Genomic DNA, 13877 nt, shown 5'->3' with positions numbered 1-13877 from the left:
GTGTGTGTGTGTGTGTGTGTGTGTGTGTGTGTTGGTTGGGATGTCTACAAAGTATATATAGTAGTAACATCATATATGTGTTTTTCTATGTTTGTAAGCGTAAATAGGTTGTTTGAACATACCTTTTATTTTTTATAATTGTTGAACGTAAAAAATGTGAAGGCCTAAAAACTAAAGGTTTTGTCATGAAACTAAGAACCATGAAAAAGGCAGGATTCGAAGCAAAATCACAATAATGCAGTTTTGCTTTTTACTGCTTAAAAACAGTAACTCAAAATGACCTTTCGCACGGACCGGATTCAAACAGCATAAGCACAGTGATTCTACTGCACAATATTCAGGACAGCGTGTTGTTGCTTCAGACTGCAGCTGCAAGCATGATGGGTGATGTTGCCCTCCGGTGGCGAGAGTGGGGAACAGCAGCAGTGAATGTGAAGTCCATCAGCCAGCTAAAAGATTCACTACTGATGCTTTCATCTGCTCGCGTGAATAGTACCCCATTCATGTTTGAATGAATCGTGTTTTTGATTTAGATTGTGTGTGTGTGTGTGTGTGTGTGTGTGTGTGTGTGTGTGTGTGTGTGTGTGTGTGTGTGTGTCTTGTGTTGAGTGGTGGTTGTGTGATGCGCATGCGCAGTGATCGGGTGAGCGGTGGCCTTTGTCTAGGAATGCTGGACTCATGCGCTTGCGCGCTGCTCTGCCGGACAGCGGAGGCACATAAAGCCTGGTAAATTGCACCAGGGCAATAAAATGGCAATAAAATGACAACAACAGTGCATTAATCCATCACCAGGGAGCGCTGAAGGTACTGTAAAGAGCTCTGGCTGGAGTCGGAAATGATTTCTAGGGTTTATCAGCTCAGAGGCTGCTGCGCACATTCAGGATGCCAGGGGGCAGTGAGGAGCTGGGGAGGGCTGACAGTCTACCTCCCAGTGGACAATGTTTATATTAATCCCACGCAGGTAGGAAACAGTAATAAAAAGATGCAGCAAATTTATATTGAATGATCCAGGTTCTTTTAATTAGAAGACAGAATTAATAAAATGAAAGAATGGATCTTTGAAATAGCAGGGGGGTTGATGGAACTCCCCAGCTCTCTGCCTCTTTTAGCTTAGCGTTATTTGGAGCAGTATTTTCCATAACATGTTCTCACAAGGAGGCACAGCACCGCCCCTCCAGCACACAGCCTCCCCTCCGGCACCCTGTGGCTCCTGGAGAAAGAGAGCTTTATGCAGGAGCACCTGGGTTTATGTCAGGGAACCAGAAGCCGCAGGTGATGGAAACTGCTGGCCTAGTAGGTTGGCTGTGGCCAAGGGGTTCTGGCAAGGTGGTAAGTGGACCCAGTGGGTTACACTGCCATTTCCTGTTACTCCAGCCTTTTACTCTCCTTTTACCATCCTTCTATCCCAGCCTGCCTTCATCTACTGCCCCTGCCTTCCTGCCAGAATCACTTCAATCCTCCAATAGGAAACAGATGAGTAGCTCCAAGTCTGAGGTGACCGTGCTTTGCCCTTCAAGTCAACAAGGCAACACATCTGAAATGCATTTTCACATAGTTGGGTCTTAAGTATGCCTTTTAAAGATGTCATTTTTAAGTAATGCAGCCTCACTAACAAACATTATCAAAGGTAATTTTTTCTTGGCCTGCTAACATCTTCAAGAAACTTTCTCTTTTAACAACATTGTTGAAATTGATTGGTGAAAATGTTTTTTTCAGGTTTCAACTTGGATACTCAAGCAGGGATTGCCTGGCTTACCACTAACTATGCGTCTTTGATTTTTTGACATGAAAACACATTTCTGAATCCACACAGAATAGTCTTCTGGAGAGAATTGGTGGTGTAAAAATGTTTCCCTGCTCCCCGCAGATGAAACCACCAGCCGCTTTGCCGTCAGCTATTCCACAGAAACAGCATTCTAAACTGAACCAGGTGTGTACATGCCGCAGTGGAGAGGTCAAAAGTGGAAACACATGATCCACCCTTTCTTCTTCATCTTTCTCTTCCTCGTTTAATAACCAATCTGTGCTAAAATAGACCATTGAACCTTCCAACAACGCTTATGTAATGTGTGGTTTAGTTTATGGTGAACAGATTTCCAACAAGGCAAACAACCTACAAGTGCAGTTAAATGAGAAGACAGAGGGAATTAGATAAATGGACAGTCAGGTAAAGTGAGGGACAGACAGCAGAGAGCAGGAGGGGTCTTTGTTGTGGAAAGACATCTGTTTGCTCTGCTCTGCCTCCCCAACCCAGTCTCACGGCATTTCGTGTTATAGTCACGAAATTAATTTAATCTATTGATTCGTGTTCACCAACACATAGCTGTGTGGTTCATAAAAACATGTTCTTACTCAATACATGTTGACCCTTTTATTTTAAAGAGTATAATGTCAGAGTTTTTTTGCCGTCCGCGAGGAAAATAAATGGGGCTCAGAGCCTCAGAATACTGAAATCTGTATTTTATTAAATATTTGTTTCCTTCTAATTTGTTATTATTTGGTTAAGACACGAAACATACTACCAATATAAATACATTGCTTCTAAAATCGTTCTGTGTCAGAATACTGAAATCTGTATTTTTGTTTATCTCTTTTTCCTTCTAATTTGTTATTATTTACATTGCTTTTAAAATCGTTCTGTGTGACACGAATCAATAGATTAAATTCTTGACTATAACACGAAATGCCGTGAGACTGTGCCTCCCACATTCTCTCACGTTTACTGAAACCCTGTCAAACTGCTCTGCCTGGGTTTATTTCTGGCCAACATTTGAGATGAAGGACTCAAGACTTAGACTTAGACTTAAGCTGTTTGGATTCAATTGGCTTGATTAGCCTTACAGAAAGCCCTGTATCACTCCCACGCCCTCGGAAGTATGACACCTAAGACACTTTATATTTCAACAAGATTTTACCATGAATCAGCACACAGGCCATCCTCCCCTATTTCACTAAGTTTTATTACAAATGTGTTTACTGCTAATCAGTGTAATGGACTACACTGTGAGCGCTTGAATGTGTGTTTAACGTATATATCCTGTGGGCCTCGGGAGATGACAGGGCTCTTACAAGGATGGTGGTTGTAATATTGAATTATAAAACCTATTCAAGAACCTGTCAAGAGCCCCTTTATCCAGTGTTAGATTTGTTATGCGACGTGGCTTCATAAAGTATTTATCAAGGCTTTATAAGCCACTAAAATTATAATCAGTCCAGGAGCCACCTCCGGCAGCAGACCGGCCCATGTTGTTGAAAGCTCTCTTTTCCGAGGACTGGGCAAGCCTTGCAGCATGTTAAATTCTGCCAGAGCTATTCCTTGTGGATCACTTAATATGAACTCCAATATCTCCTGTTGAAATAAATACCACTGCAGAAAATCCGAGGGATTTCATGGCCCCTCTGAACTCTAATCCTTGATGGAAATAGAAAGGACTGAAACTCAATGTTCATTTGACATTCTACGATTAAAATATAAGATGTGTAGATTTCTGTCGACAGATGTGATTTCTTTCCCCTTCTCTGCCAAAAAGAGGCTGTCCCAGCTGGACTCTTCTCACTCAGTCATAAGCCTGGTATATTGGACCTCAAGCGTAAAATACCTAACGTTCATATACAGTGTAACATAAGATAGTTTATGGCGCTGTATTATGTTGTGGCTGGCTGTGGCTCTAAGCAGGGGCAGGGGAATGTTGTGGTCAGCGGTGGGTCAAATACTGTCAGGGCTCAGGGCTGGCAGGAAGCCAGGCTCTGTACGTGTCTGCTCTGAATGTTAATGGATTAACGCTCGCCACACATACAGCTAGACTGGGAAACTTAAGATGGCTTTTAACGTGAAAGGCCGCCAATAAGTCGCCATCATAAATTCAGGGACACATGCTGTCTGTAGCATTGCAGCAGGCAGGGGTGTTTCCTCCGGGAGGCCATGGCTGAGGGACTGTGTGATGGAGAATGGGGGAGCAGGTGGGCTTTGCATTGGCTGACCTTGCCTCTCAAGCCCCACAAGATATGATCAGGGTATGATGGCAGCTGTGGCCTTGCCTAAATAACACCCAAGGTATCATGTAAAGCAGGTACACCAGTGCAGTTTCCCTTGTCAGACTACTGTGCTAGTCTTACTATAAATGCACCCTCATTCACTTTATAACATTTGTAGTCTGTATACAGTGTTTTAAACTCAGATCCAGCTGATTTAGCATTTCCCACCACAAGTATAGCCCCTTCTGTTATATCAGTTTTATCTCAATTGCTTTAATGAGTAACTTAAGCTTGTCTAATGCGCATTTCCACATGGCAAAGAGAGCAGCAGTTGAATTGCTAAGACACTGTGCAGCGACAGCCACAATCACTATGTGTAATTTAGCAGCGGGGGACAATGAGCTAATCTTGCAGGAGAGCATATACTCCCAATTTAAAATCAATCTAGATGCATTTGGATTTTTAGGACCTCCACTTGAGCTGTGCTGTAAATAAGAGCTAGCTTCGGATTGCACAATGGTTGTCTGCCTGCACGGGGGGTCATTTCACATCCACTGATGGATTAAGAGCACATTTCACTGCAAAGTTTCACACACATATTGACACTAATATGGCTCATTTCTCCTAATCATTTTGCTGCTGCACTGCAAGTGATTAGGTATAATTATGTCAGAGGATGATTTCTAGCCATTTATTGAAGAACTGACTTACAAGCAATCATTAGCAGCAGCATGGTTTTAAATACTTGAAAGAAAAACAAGTGACACATGCAGGGACAGCAAAGTTATGGTGTTGGAATTTGTAATCCAATTATCTTATTCTAGTGAATAAAACATTGTGCGGTGGTTTCCTATGATTTTCTGTCTCCAACCACGGAGGACTTACTTAATGCCTTGAATCTTTTCTGCTCACTCTCCTCTCTGCAAATTAATTTATGGTCTAATTACAGGACAAGCCTCCAGATATGAAGGGACACAAATCACTGGTCCTTACCAGATGGCATAAAAACGGCACAGGATAATTGAAAATCTAGAAGTGGATCAATATTTAGAAGCCCAAGGTTACACGGAGTATGACAATACTATTAACATGGAAATATGATGCATTACATCCAGAGGCATATTGGTATTATTTGATGTTGAATGACTGCTGACTGAAATGCTTCTAGTGCTGGTTTTCAATAACAAAGACAACACAATTGCTTTATCTCAAGTTAACCACTCCCATTCAACCCAAGATTATCAAAAATGTTACGCTGAGGTCTCATGTGCAAACTGACACGCATGCATACTGTGGGTCAGGGGTGTGTGGATTAGGTCTGGAGGTCCCCTTTCCACCAGAATATACCATGAAGGCTCAGAGCCTTGCGGTGCCACTGAATACCTCTTGCCCACACTACCCTCCTAGCATTTACCTATGGACTGTTAAAAATGATATCAGCTCATGGAGGGCAAGCATTAGCATTTGCATTTTATTGGAAGCACAGAGATTTAGAGCAGAGGATATATCAGCTCTGAGCAGACAGAATTAGTTAACAATGCATTACCTGCCTTTTATGGCAGCTATAACTCTTTCCCCTGGTGGGGAGAGGAGATGAAGGGAGGAGTGGGGGGTGAAGGGGAAACACAGCCAGCAGAGGGTTGGCGGGGAGAGCAGTGGCGCAGTGGAGGGGGCATTTAGAACGAAGAAGCTTTGTCTATGGGGCTTTACTGCACATTAAGTGTGATAGCCACCCAAATTAGAGCATCACACCGCAATCACCTTCACACAGATCAGTGCACTGTGCAGAGAAATGATGCAGCAGTCATCACTGCAGACTTTTGTTTATCTGGTTGCAACAAGAAAATGGAGACACAGCTGTTGGGCAGCTGCGCCTGCATGATCACAGCATGAGGAAAGGCCACATGAAATTACATCGGCCTCTGTGATACTCGTGACTTACAACACTTTAAGAGACATTTTTCACAGTTCCTCTTGGGCACTAACTGAAGACTACAAATCTTTTTTTTCTTCCATATAGAAGATAATAGTACTTTGTGCCGCACATGTGTGTTATCTGTGTGGGTGCACATGTATTTGTTTGCTGTTTTAGTGGTATCATTGAACAAGCTGTGTAACACTGATGAGGCCCACTGCAGTAGTCCTTTTCCTCACCACTGCTCCCCTGACACCCATTTTGGTGTTATGTGCTGCAAGACGACCCACCTCTGCTGTGGGCAATACCCCGAGGAACTCATTTGGACTAGGAGTTACTGGTAAGGGACTGGGTTTGAAGTGCAGGTGAGGCTGCTGCATAAATAAATAAATTTGCACCAAAAATGTAACTGCATTTTAACTCCCATTGAGACACAGATAATACTTTGCAAGACACACCCAACAAAAAAAGTATTTTAGTTTCCAATAAAAATAATATACTGCAAGTTACACTCAAATGTGTACATTTTATAGGTATATATTGTAATCAAATAATGATTCAACACAATGCCTAAAACCCACATGCATCCTGAAAAACTTTCTTTAGATAAACAAAGCATCTTTAGCATTCACCCCAAATACACTGCATATATTCATTTCTAGCTCGAGGCTTGAATCAGATTTTCCTTGTTTTGATTTTTAGCTCCGGTAAGTTTCACTCTGCACAGTGCACACCCATTGACCATGTACCAAAACTGCCTCTATTTGCCACACACGTCACAGGCAGAGCTCCCACGAGTGCCACTGCGGCTTTCCCAACAGAAACCTATGGCTTGGGTTTGTCAGCAGACAGCTCCAGGCTCCATAAAACAGCCTGCTGCTCGCTCCCTTTGCCCAGCTTAATGGTCCCAGGGGCTGGAAATTTACTAGTGACCTTTGCATTCCATTTGGAGTGTAAAAGCCTTTTTGCCTGGAAAATTCCATCACTTCAGACGTAGCTGAGCAGCACTTTGTGTGCATGTGTGTGTGTCTGTAAGAAAGAGAGAGAGTCACTATAAAAGGCAGCAAGATGAAAAAGAGGGTGTTGAGAGAAGAACAAGGATTAGACTCAACCTTAACTGCAGTTTATTACCGATTTTGCAGCGGATCCCCATTAAAGGGCCTAACTAACAGACCAACTAATTTCCTGTTTTTGTCATGATGGCCAGAATGTGACAAAGTGGGATCTAGTCCTTATATTTTTAAGTCCACCATTAGTGCTTTTTCTCCCTCCTTTGTTATATATGCTGTGTCACTTTCCAGTGGACAAAAACCTTTTCCTCACATGCATGCAGTATTACATTCTGTGCGTTTTTTAAGTTTTAACCTATGAGGTGCTTCAACGTTTTTTAAGGCTGCATCATTACATCAATTGGAAGTGGGTGCCTCATGTCCTGGGGCTTTAAGGCGCCACCATGCATGAACCATAATGTTTTTTGTTCATATCCGGCCTGGGACCCTTACTGCATGTCATTCTCAATTTATCTCGCTCTCTCTCCCCTCTCTTCTATTTAGAACATATGTTACTGATTATGAAAGAAAATGAACAAAAAAGGGGGAAAAAAACATTGTATCTTAAATAAATGTGTGAGTTTGAACACTGCATGCTTCACTGCACAACATGTGTTTGTGAACCAGGTGGGTTCAGCAGATGTTAAGAGGAACCATGGTGACTCAACTGACGACATGAAGAAAGCTATGATTTTAGTCAGTAAACACAACATGAAGCCATACCCCTCATAAAGATTCATACTTTTAAAATAGCTGTTGAGAAAAAAATTACTAATGAGTAGTGCTCAAGTTTTTGAACTGTGAATGACTTGCATGAAAATGGAGTTGTGACTTACGTTGGTGTTGATCAGTGGCACCATCTGCTGGGTGATAGCAGCTGATGCTCCAGAAACATTTTCCTCTAAAAAACAAGTTCAAATGTTAGTCTCACTACAGCAGTAGTACCACTACCACCTTAAACAGCTTTAGTCTTATTATGTGACCTTTAACTTATATGTCATATGGTTATATTTACCGTATGTTATCAGCAACGGATGCAGAGCTAAGGCTTAGTGTAGTTTTCTAAATGAAAGTTACTCAATCTCTCTGCACCACTTCCAATCAAATCCTAAAAGTAAACGGACAGAAACTTTACCATTTAAAATGTTTATTAAAGGGTGCTACTGTATACTGTACACATATTCAGAACATATAATTGACACAAGAAATAAGCTTCTTTTGAAAATGTCTGCACTGGCAAAAACTCAGGACAAAGCTCAAGGGTGTGAAAGGACAACATATTTTTAATATAAAGGAAATTACAACAAAACCATAATGTTCATATCAAGAGACATGATTAATGTACTGTATGAAAGGGGAAATGGTAACAGCTCTCATTAAAGAAAGAGATCTGTCTGTGGACACTAAACATTTGGCCCTAAGAGTCCATGTTGGAGCACAGCAAACTACAAAACCGGCATCAATCTTGTGTACAAGAATTGACATAAGCTCCCTGGAAGCTAAATCTATCTGGAAAAAAAAACCGTAAGATTATGAGAGAGAATTATCAAATTACTCATCACAACATAACCCAGGGTATGTATAATCCAATCAGAAAGTGGTTTAAGTGTTTCAAATGAACCTTACAATGATATGAACAACAATAACTCAACTGCGGTGTGAATGTTTCCACTTGCACTGTTAACATAATCTATCAAAGTATCACTAAATAGCTCAAGAACGCCATTAAAACGCCAGGGTCAACATTATAGAGAATGGTCAGTCCAAAAAGATTTTCATCTTTTAGCCACAAGGTGGCAGACCCCAATGACTGGTGATAAATGCTGGTTTAATTCTCTGTGGATACATTAAAGATTGTCTAACCTGTGAACGTGAGACTGGTCCAAAGATAACACTGCTGTTAAAAACAAACAAAACAAAAGTATAGACTGAGCATAATGTGTTTTATTGTCCTTTTTCTAAAATGGTTTATAGAGTAAAGAAATAGAAAAACACCACACATGCACATGTTAAAACTTAAAATGTAGAGATAGAAATTACAGTTAAAAAAACAAAAACAAGGACATCATCACTACAATACAAAGACTTAATTCATTGGCCGATGTCCGCAAGTTTGCAAATTGAGTAGCTCTATCCTGGTAGACAGGAAAAACAGATAAATCTAAAAGAGATAAAAAGGAAGTGATAATGAAGCCAGGAAAGTGCTGTGGTGATCGCTTCCTGAATAAAGATACAACGGCTTATCCTCCGTGGTGATGCTGGGTTCTTAAAGCAAAGAGATGCACTGCCTACAAGGACTAGCTGATGGGACAAGCTTATAGTAAACACGGCTTGTACCAACCCAGGTTCATGACTATGTTCTGAGTATTAATGGATGACCACATGTGCTCATGGATGCAACATACATTACTGGCAACCGTATTCTGTACTAAAATATGAGGTGTTAAAATCAATTAAAAAAAAAATGTAATACAAAGACATAACAGCAGAAACCCTCCCCAGTAGCATGTCACCCTTGTCCGCTACAGCTTCCCCTCCCGTCTGATGGATCCTTCTCAGCAGCCTGGGGCCTTTGTGCTCCAATGGGGCATGGATGGAGATAACACGATTGTGTTCACGGTCCTTGTTGGACATGGTGAAGAGCAAGGATGGGAGGTTTGGGTGTGAAAAAATGTCTGACTCAAGGTTGTCCCTGCAGTGGAGGAGGTCCGGTTTTCCCCTCAGGCGAGCACTCAAGCGCTAACCGCGTCCTTCTCCTTCTTGTCACTGTCTTCATGCCAGGTGAGACGTTCCTCATAGAAGGCTATGACGATCTGTGGGCACTTATGATTGGCTTCCTTGGCAAGCACGAGATCCGCCTCATCAGAGTCTTTCCTGCAAGAAAAAAGATTGGTTGGAAAGTTGGATGTTACACCCCATTGTCTTAAAATATATGGCAAACCTTTCTCTGAGCTTATCAATCAAAGCAAGTGTATATTAATACAAAATGTTCTTACGCAAGCCTGTACCATATTGTAAATACATACTTTTTTTTGTCATTTCTGAAGATGTGAAATCCTGTGTCAACTCAATAACTTCAATAAAAAAAAATTATAAAATATCCCTGTGAAAGATTTAACATTTATTTTAAGAGACATGAGTATAAGGCTTGAATGAAACCAGCAATAACATTTCAGTAGTTTTAAAACTCAAGAGTCTGTTTTAATTTTGGGTATTTAACTTTCTATTTTGATACCGTCAAATAAATCGGCTTCTGGTAAAATGTCTTTAATAGAGGGATTGGGTTGTAAGTGGTAGTGCCATGTATTATTTGATTAACTTGTTTTAAAAAGTACTTGTCAAGTCATACTTTTTATAGCATGTATCACAGATGGAGCTTTTGAGTCGGTTTTTATATATAAAAAAAAATTCTAGGTATATTAAAAATAAAAAAACCTTAAAAATAATATGCCATGTAGTGTAAATTGTGCCTCCTTTTGAATCAGCAAACACCTTGGAATTAGCGTGACCGGGCATGAGTAACGAGGTACTACGAATATATCCATCTAGCTTATATGCAATGACATAAAATGTTATGGTGTGTCTTACTGTTTGTATATCAATGGACAGCTAGGCTATTAGTGCCGCTAATGGGTAATTTGTCAGCAGGAATCTGGCACATTGAGAGCAGCAGTTTAAAGGATCATGTAATGACAAGTCACAAACAGAAACTGTTGCAGAAACCCCGATTGTAGAACCGGGTCAACACCCAAAAACATGCTCATTTGTTAAAACCAATCTTTAATGTTCAGAGCCCCTACGATCATGCCCCGTGTGGTATATCAAACATGCAGAATACTAAGAAACGGATGCCAATGCTGGAGATAGAATCAGTACACATCTATCACATAAGCCCTCATCTTTCATAAAGAACGCGAGTCTGTAAAAACACACAAGCCACCATGAGTCTTGATGAATGTATCAATACTAGAAAAAAGTAACGCAATAACCTGCCGTTAAAAATTGTGCAATAGTTCATTAATTAGTACCGATACTGTAAGAAGGACAGTAAACGAAGATTTATCTCACATTGTCAACGGCTGCAGTGGCACATTACAGCGTCATGCTCTGTTCCTACCTTTCACAATAAAAGCTGACATATACAATGAATCAATGCGTACCAAGGGGAACTTAAAATTAATCAGAGCATTTTGTTAAGAGGCATCTCAACCAAATAGCTGACAGTACTGCTCACCATCATCTCTGCAAAGCATTAACCTTTCATAAGCAGCACTGTGTCGTGGCGGCTATTCAAATGTATGCAGACATTATAGTGAAATATTTCACTACTGTTTGTTATTGCTTCTTTTCACACCGTTCCTTGCATTGACAGTCATTATAAGCTGTTGTTTTGATTAATCAGGTTCTTGAAGAAGCATCGTTTAAGTATCGGTATAAGATACTTGAGACAGGTATTGCCCCGCTCTAAGCAAATGCGTGTTACAACCTCCTCTACTGTGTTTCATTCAGATTAAACTATGACCAGGACAACACTTGATGAACATCATTATTTTTTCCTCAAAGTCCGTTTACAAATCATTTGAACTATTAACATTTTAAGTCAATGGTCATCTTAAGTCCTTAGTAATAACACATTTTTCTTGATAACAATGCTGGTTTTAGTTATAACATTTCATACACCACTGGGCCAAAACTACATTGCACATGTACCTTTTGAAATGAACATAACAAAAACCTACCACTTCATAAGAAACATTAGGTCTCCACATGAGTCAGTTGCTCCAATAATCTTCTCCGGCTCGAGTCCTCTCTCAAAGCCACGGGCAACAAGGATGTCATCCTGAAAGACAACACAGCAGGTAAAAGGTTTTTATAAAATACATGACAAGCTAGAGTACATTACATTCATTAGACTGTAGACCACTTAAAAAGGGTTCGACGATTCTTTCAATCCCTGACTTGATTTTTAGCTCATGATTTGATTAAAACATGTTTGAGCCATAGGATCAACAGATAAGTGTCTTTATGCTCTATGGTATCAAGCTGATATATCCACTATGATTTTGGGAAGGGCCACACCAAGGCTAAATGGTCCAAAACTAAAAATGTAAACGAGCCACTAGACAATTATGTAAACTAAGTGTTAAGAGAGAGTTGTGTGAAAATGTACAGCATACACTGCTATGCTTTCATCTTATCAATGACAAAGCCCTCGTTGCAGCAACCAAAAGCCGGCAAATGGTCTGAATTTCTCACATGCAAATTATCTCTACAGAAACTGAATACTACCCCATAGATTAGTCGCCACATTACATACCTCCTTCGTCTTTTTGGGCTTGCTTCCCCCCTCCTCATCGTCATCAGAGCTTCTCTTCTTTGAGCTACTGGAGTCTTTGGAACGTCCCAAGGGGGATGTTGTGACTGATTTGTTTGTCGAAGTGCTGGATGACGAGCTTCCACCACTGCTGCCTTTCTTGTAGGTCTTCATGAATTCTGAAATGAGCTCAGGGCAGCCCAGGTTCTTCTCAGGCTCCCAGGTGTTGTGCTTTCTGAGGAAAAAAACAAACACAGTTCTGCAAGTCAGTACCAGTGCAAATACAACTCTTAATCTACAGCACTGATCAGAGATGAACAATATAAGAATATCAAAATGTATCTGAGATTTCCATAATTTTGTAAAGAATCTTCATTAGCATTTCCTGGTCTTTAGGGCAGCATTACAATGAGCACAGAATATAAGTGTTTGTGAATGTTGTATCTGACTCGAGAGGAAGTGAATGGCTCTTTAGGCTTGGCTAGTGATATACACCTTACTAACCATTAATGGACCTATTTTGTTTCTAGTTCCCAGAAATATCACAACAACTGTAACGTTTAATGTTAACGATTGCCCAGAACATTTTTCAAGATGTAAAGTTACTGGATAGCAGAAATGGCCATCTACTTACTCTGAATATCCTTTCCACTTCAGGAAGAATTCAACCCTGCCTTTCACCACCCTCCTGTCCAGCACCTTCTCCACAACATACTCTTCCTCATCAGAGGACGAGTCGTCGTCTTCGCGAGTCTTTTTGCCCATAGCAAAGTTTGTTGCTGAATGCTACGCTGTCGCAGGCCAGTGGCAACTCCCTGTATAGGAAAACGACAAAGAAACTAAAGTTAAAGAGAACATGGGTTTCCTAGCCGATACATTCCGTTTGTTCAACGTAAAGCACAAAGCAGGCACTAGCTAGTTAGCAACGAAAGGCATCATTTCATTGTCGTTTCAATCTGCAACGGGCATGACCAACTATACATGTTTACTGAACCCATTTGCTAGCTAATGACCTCTTGGTAAATGTACAATTGCTTAATATGTTAGATACATTTACCATAAATTGTAATATGTACACATAGCCTCGGTTAACCAATGGGCATTAAAGGCAAGCTTGCTTATGCAGTAACGTTAGCCTACAGGCTATCGCTTCAACAAGCTAACACTAGCTTAGGTTGATATAAAATCGTAAATGCATAACGATGCATGAAGCAGCATGCAGCAGTTCGATGTGTAAACACCTTCTTACCTTTGGCTGTGTAGACTGGTGGTGTTGAGCAGTTTAATTTGGCGATATCGTGTCTTTTGTGTACCTTCGTCTGAGAGGCCAACGCTGGTGCTACTTTAGCATGTAGCCTGGATCGCATTAATGGGGCTGTGCTTGTCTGTGCGTAGAAAAGCGCGCGTTAAAGGCGCACAATGAACGTACCCGCCCCTTGGTCAGCTGATGATGACCTATATTTGTCCAGCGAAAATAATGCTACCAGGATAAGAACTACATTTATTTCTAAAGAATATTTATTGTAAAACATGTGCATTGTGTGTCTCGTTAGAAAACACACGAGATTTCTAGGTGAAAAGCAGAGTGGGGTACGTGGAATCACTGATAAACACACAGTCTACC

General features: G+C 40.8%; 1 protein-coding gene across 1 annotated transcript; it reads right to left on the bottom strand.

Moving 5' to 3' along the window:
• Window positions 1–8861: 8861 nt before the first annotated feature.
• cbx5 (chromobox homolog 5 (HP1 alpha homolog, Drosophila)) lies at window positions 8862–13662 on the bottom strand. Its single transcript, XM_034144787.1, has 5 exons — window positions 13503–13662; window positions 12888–13068; window positions 12257–12488; window positions 11679–11779; window positions 8862–9813 (listed from the first exon to the last, which is right to left on the bottom strand). Exons 2-5 carry the CDS (start codon window positions 13016–13018, stop codon window positions 9672–9674), a joined length of 606 nt encoding a protein of 201 aa, XP_034000678.1. The 5' UTR covers window positions 13019–13068; window positions 13503–13662; the 3' UTR covers window positions 8862–9671.
• Between the last annotated feature and the right edge of the window lie 215 nt (window positions 13663–13877).

Source organism: Trematomus bernacchii, unplaced genomic scaffold, assembly GCF_902827165.1.
Source record: "Trematomus bernacchii unplaced genomic scaffold, fTreBer1.1, whole genome shotgun sequence".
NCBI classification, from domain to species: domain Eukaryota; kingdom Metazoa; phylum Chordata; class Actinopteri; order Perciformes; family Nototheniidae; genus Trematomus; species Trematomus bernacchii.
The sequence above is the reverse complement of the archived record's forward strand: the minus strand, read 5'-3'. Positions and strand labels throughout refer to the sequence as shown.

Bases quoted from the DNA above. Each gene is read 5' to 3' on its own strand.
- cbx5 (XM_034144787.1), bottom strand. From the start codon at position 13,018: ATGGGCAAAAAGACTCGCGAAGACGACGACTCGTCCTCTGATGAGGAA. The intron at 12,489-12,887 runs GTAAGTAGATGG...TTTTTTCCTCAG, and splicing joins AAGTGGAAAGGATATTCAGA to AAAGCACAACACCTGGGAGC. The intron at 9,814-11,678 runs GTAGGTTTTTGT...TTTTTCTTGCAG, and splicing joins CTAATGTTTCTTATGAAGTG to GAAAGACTCTGATGAGGCGG.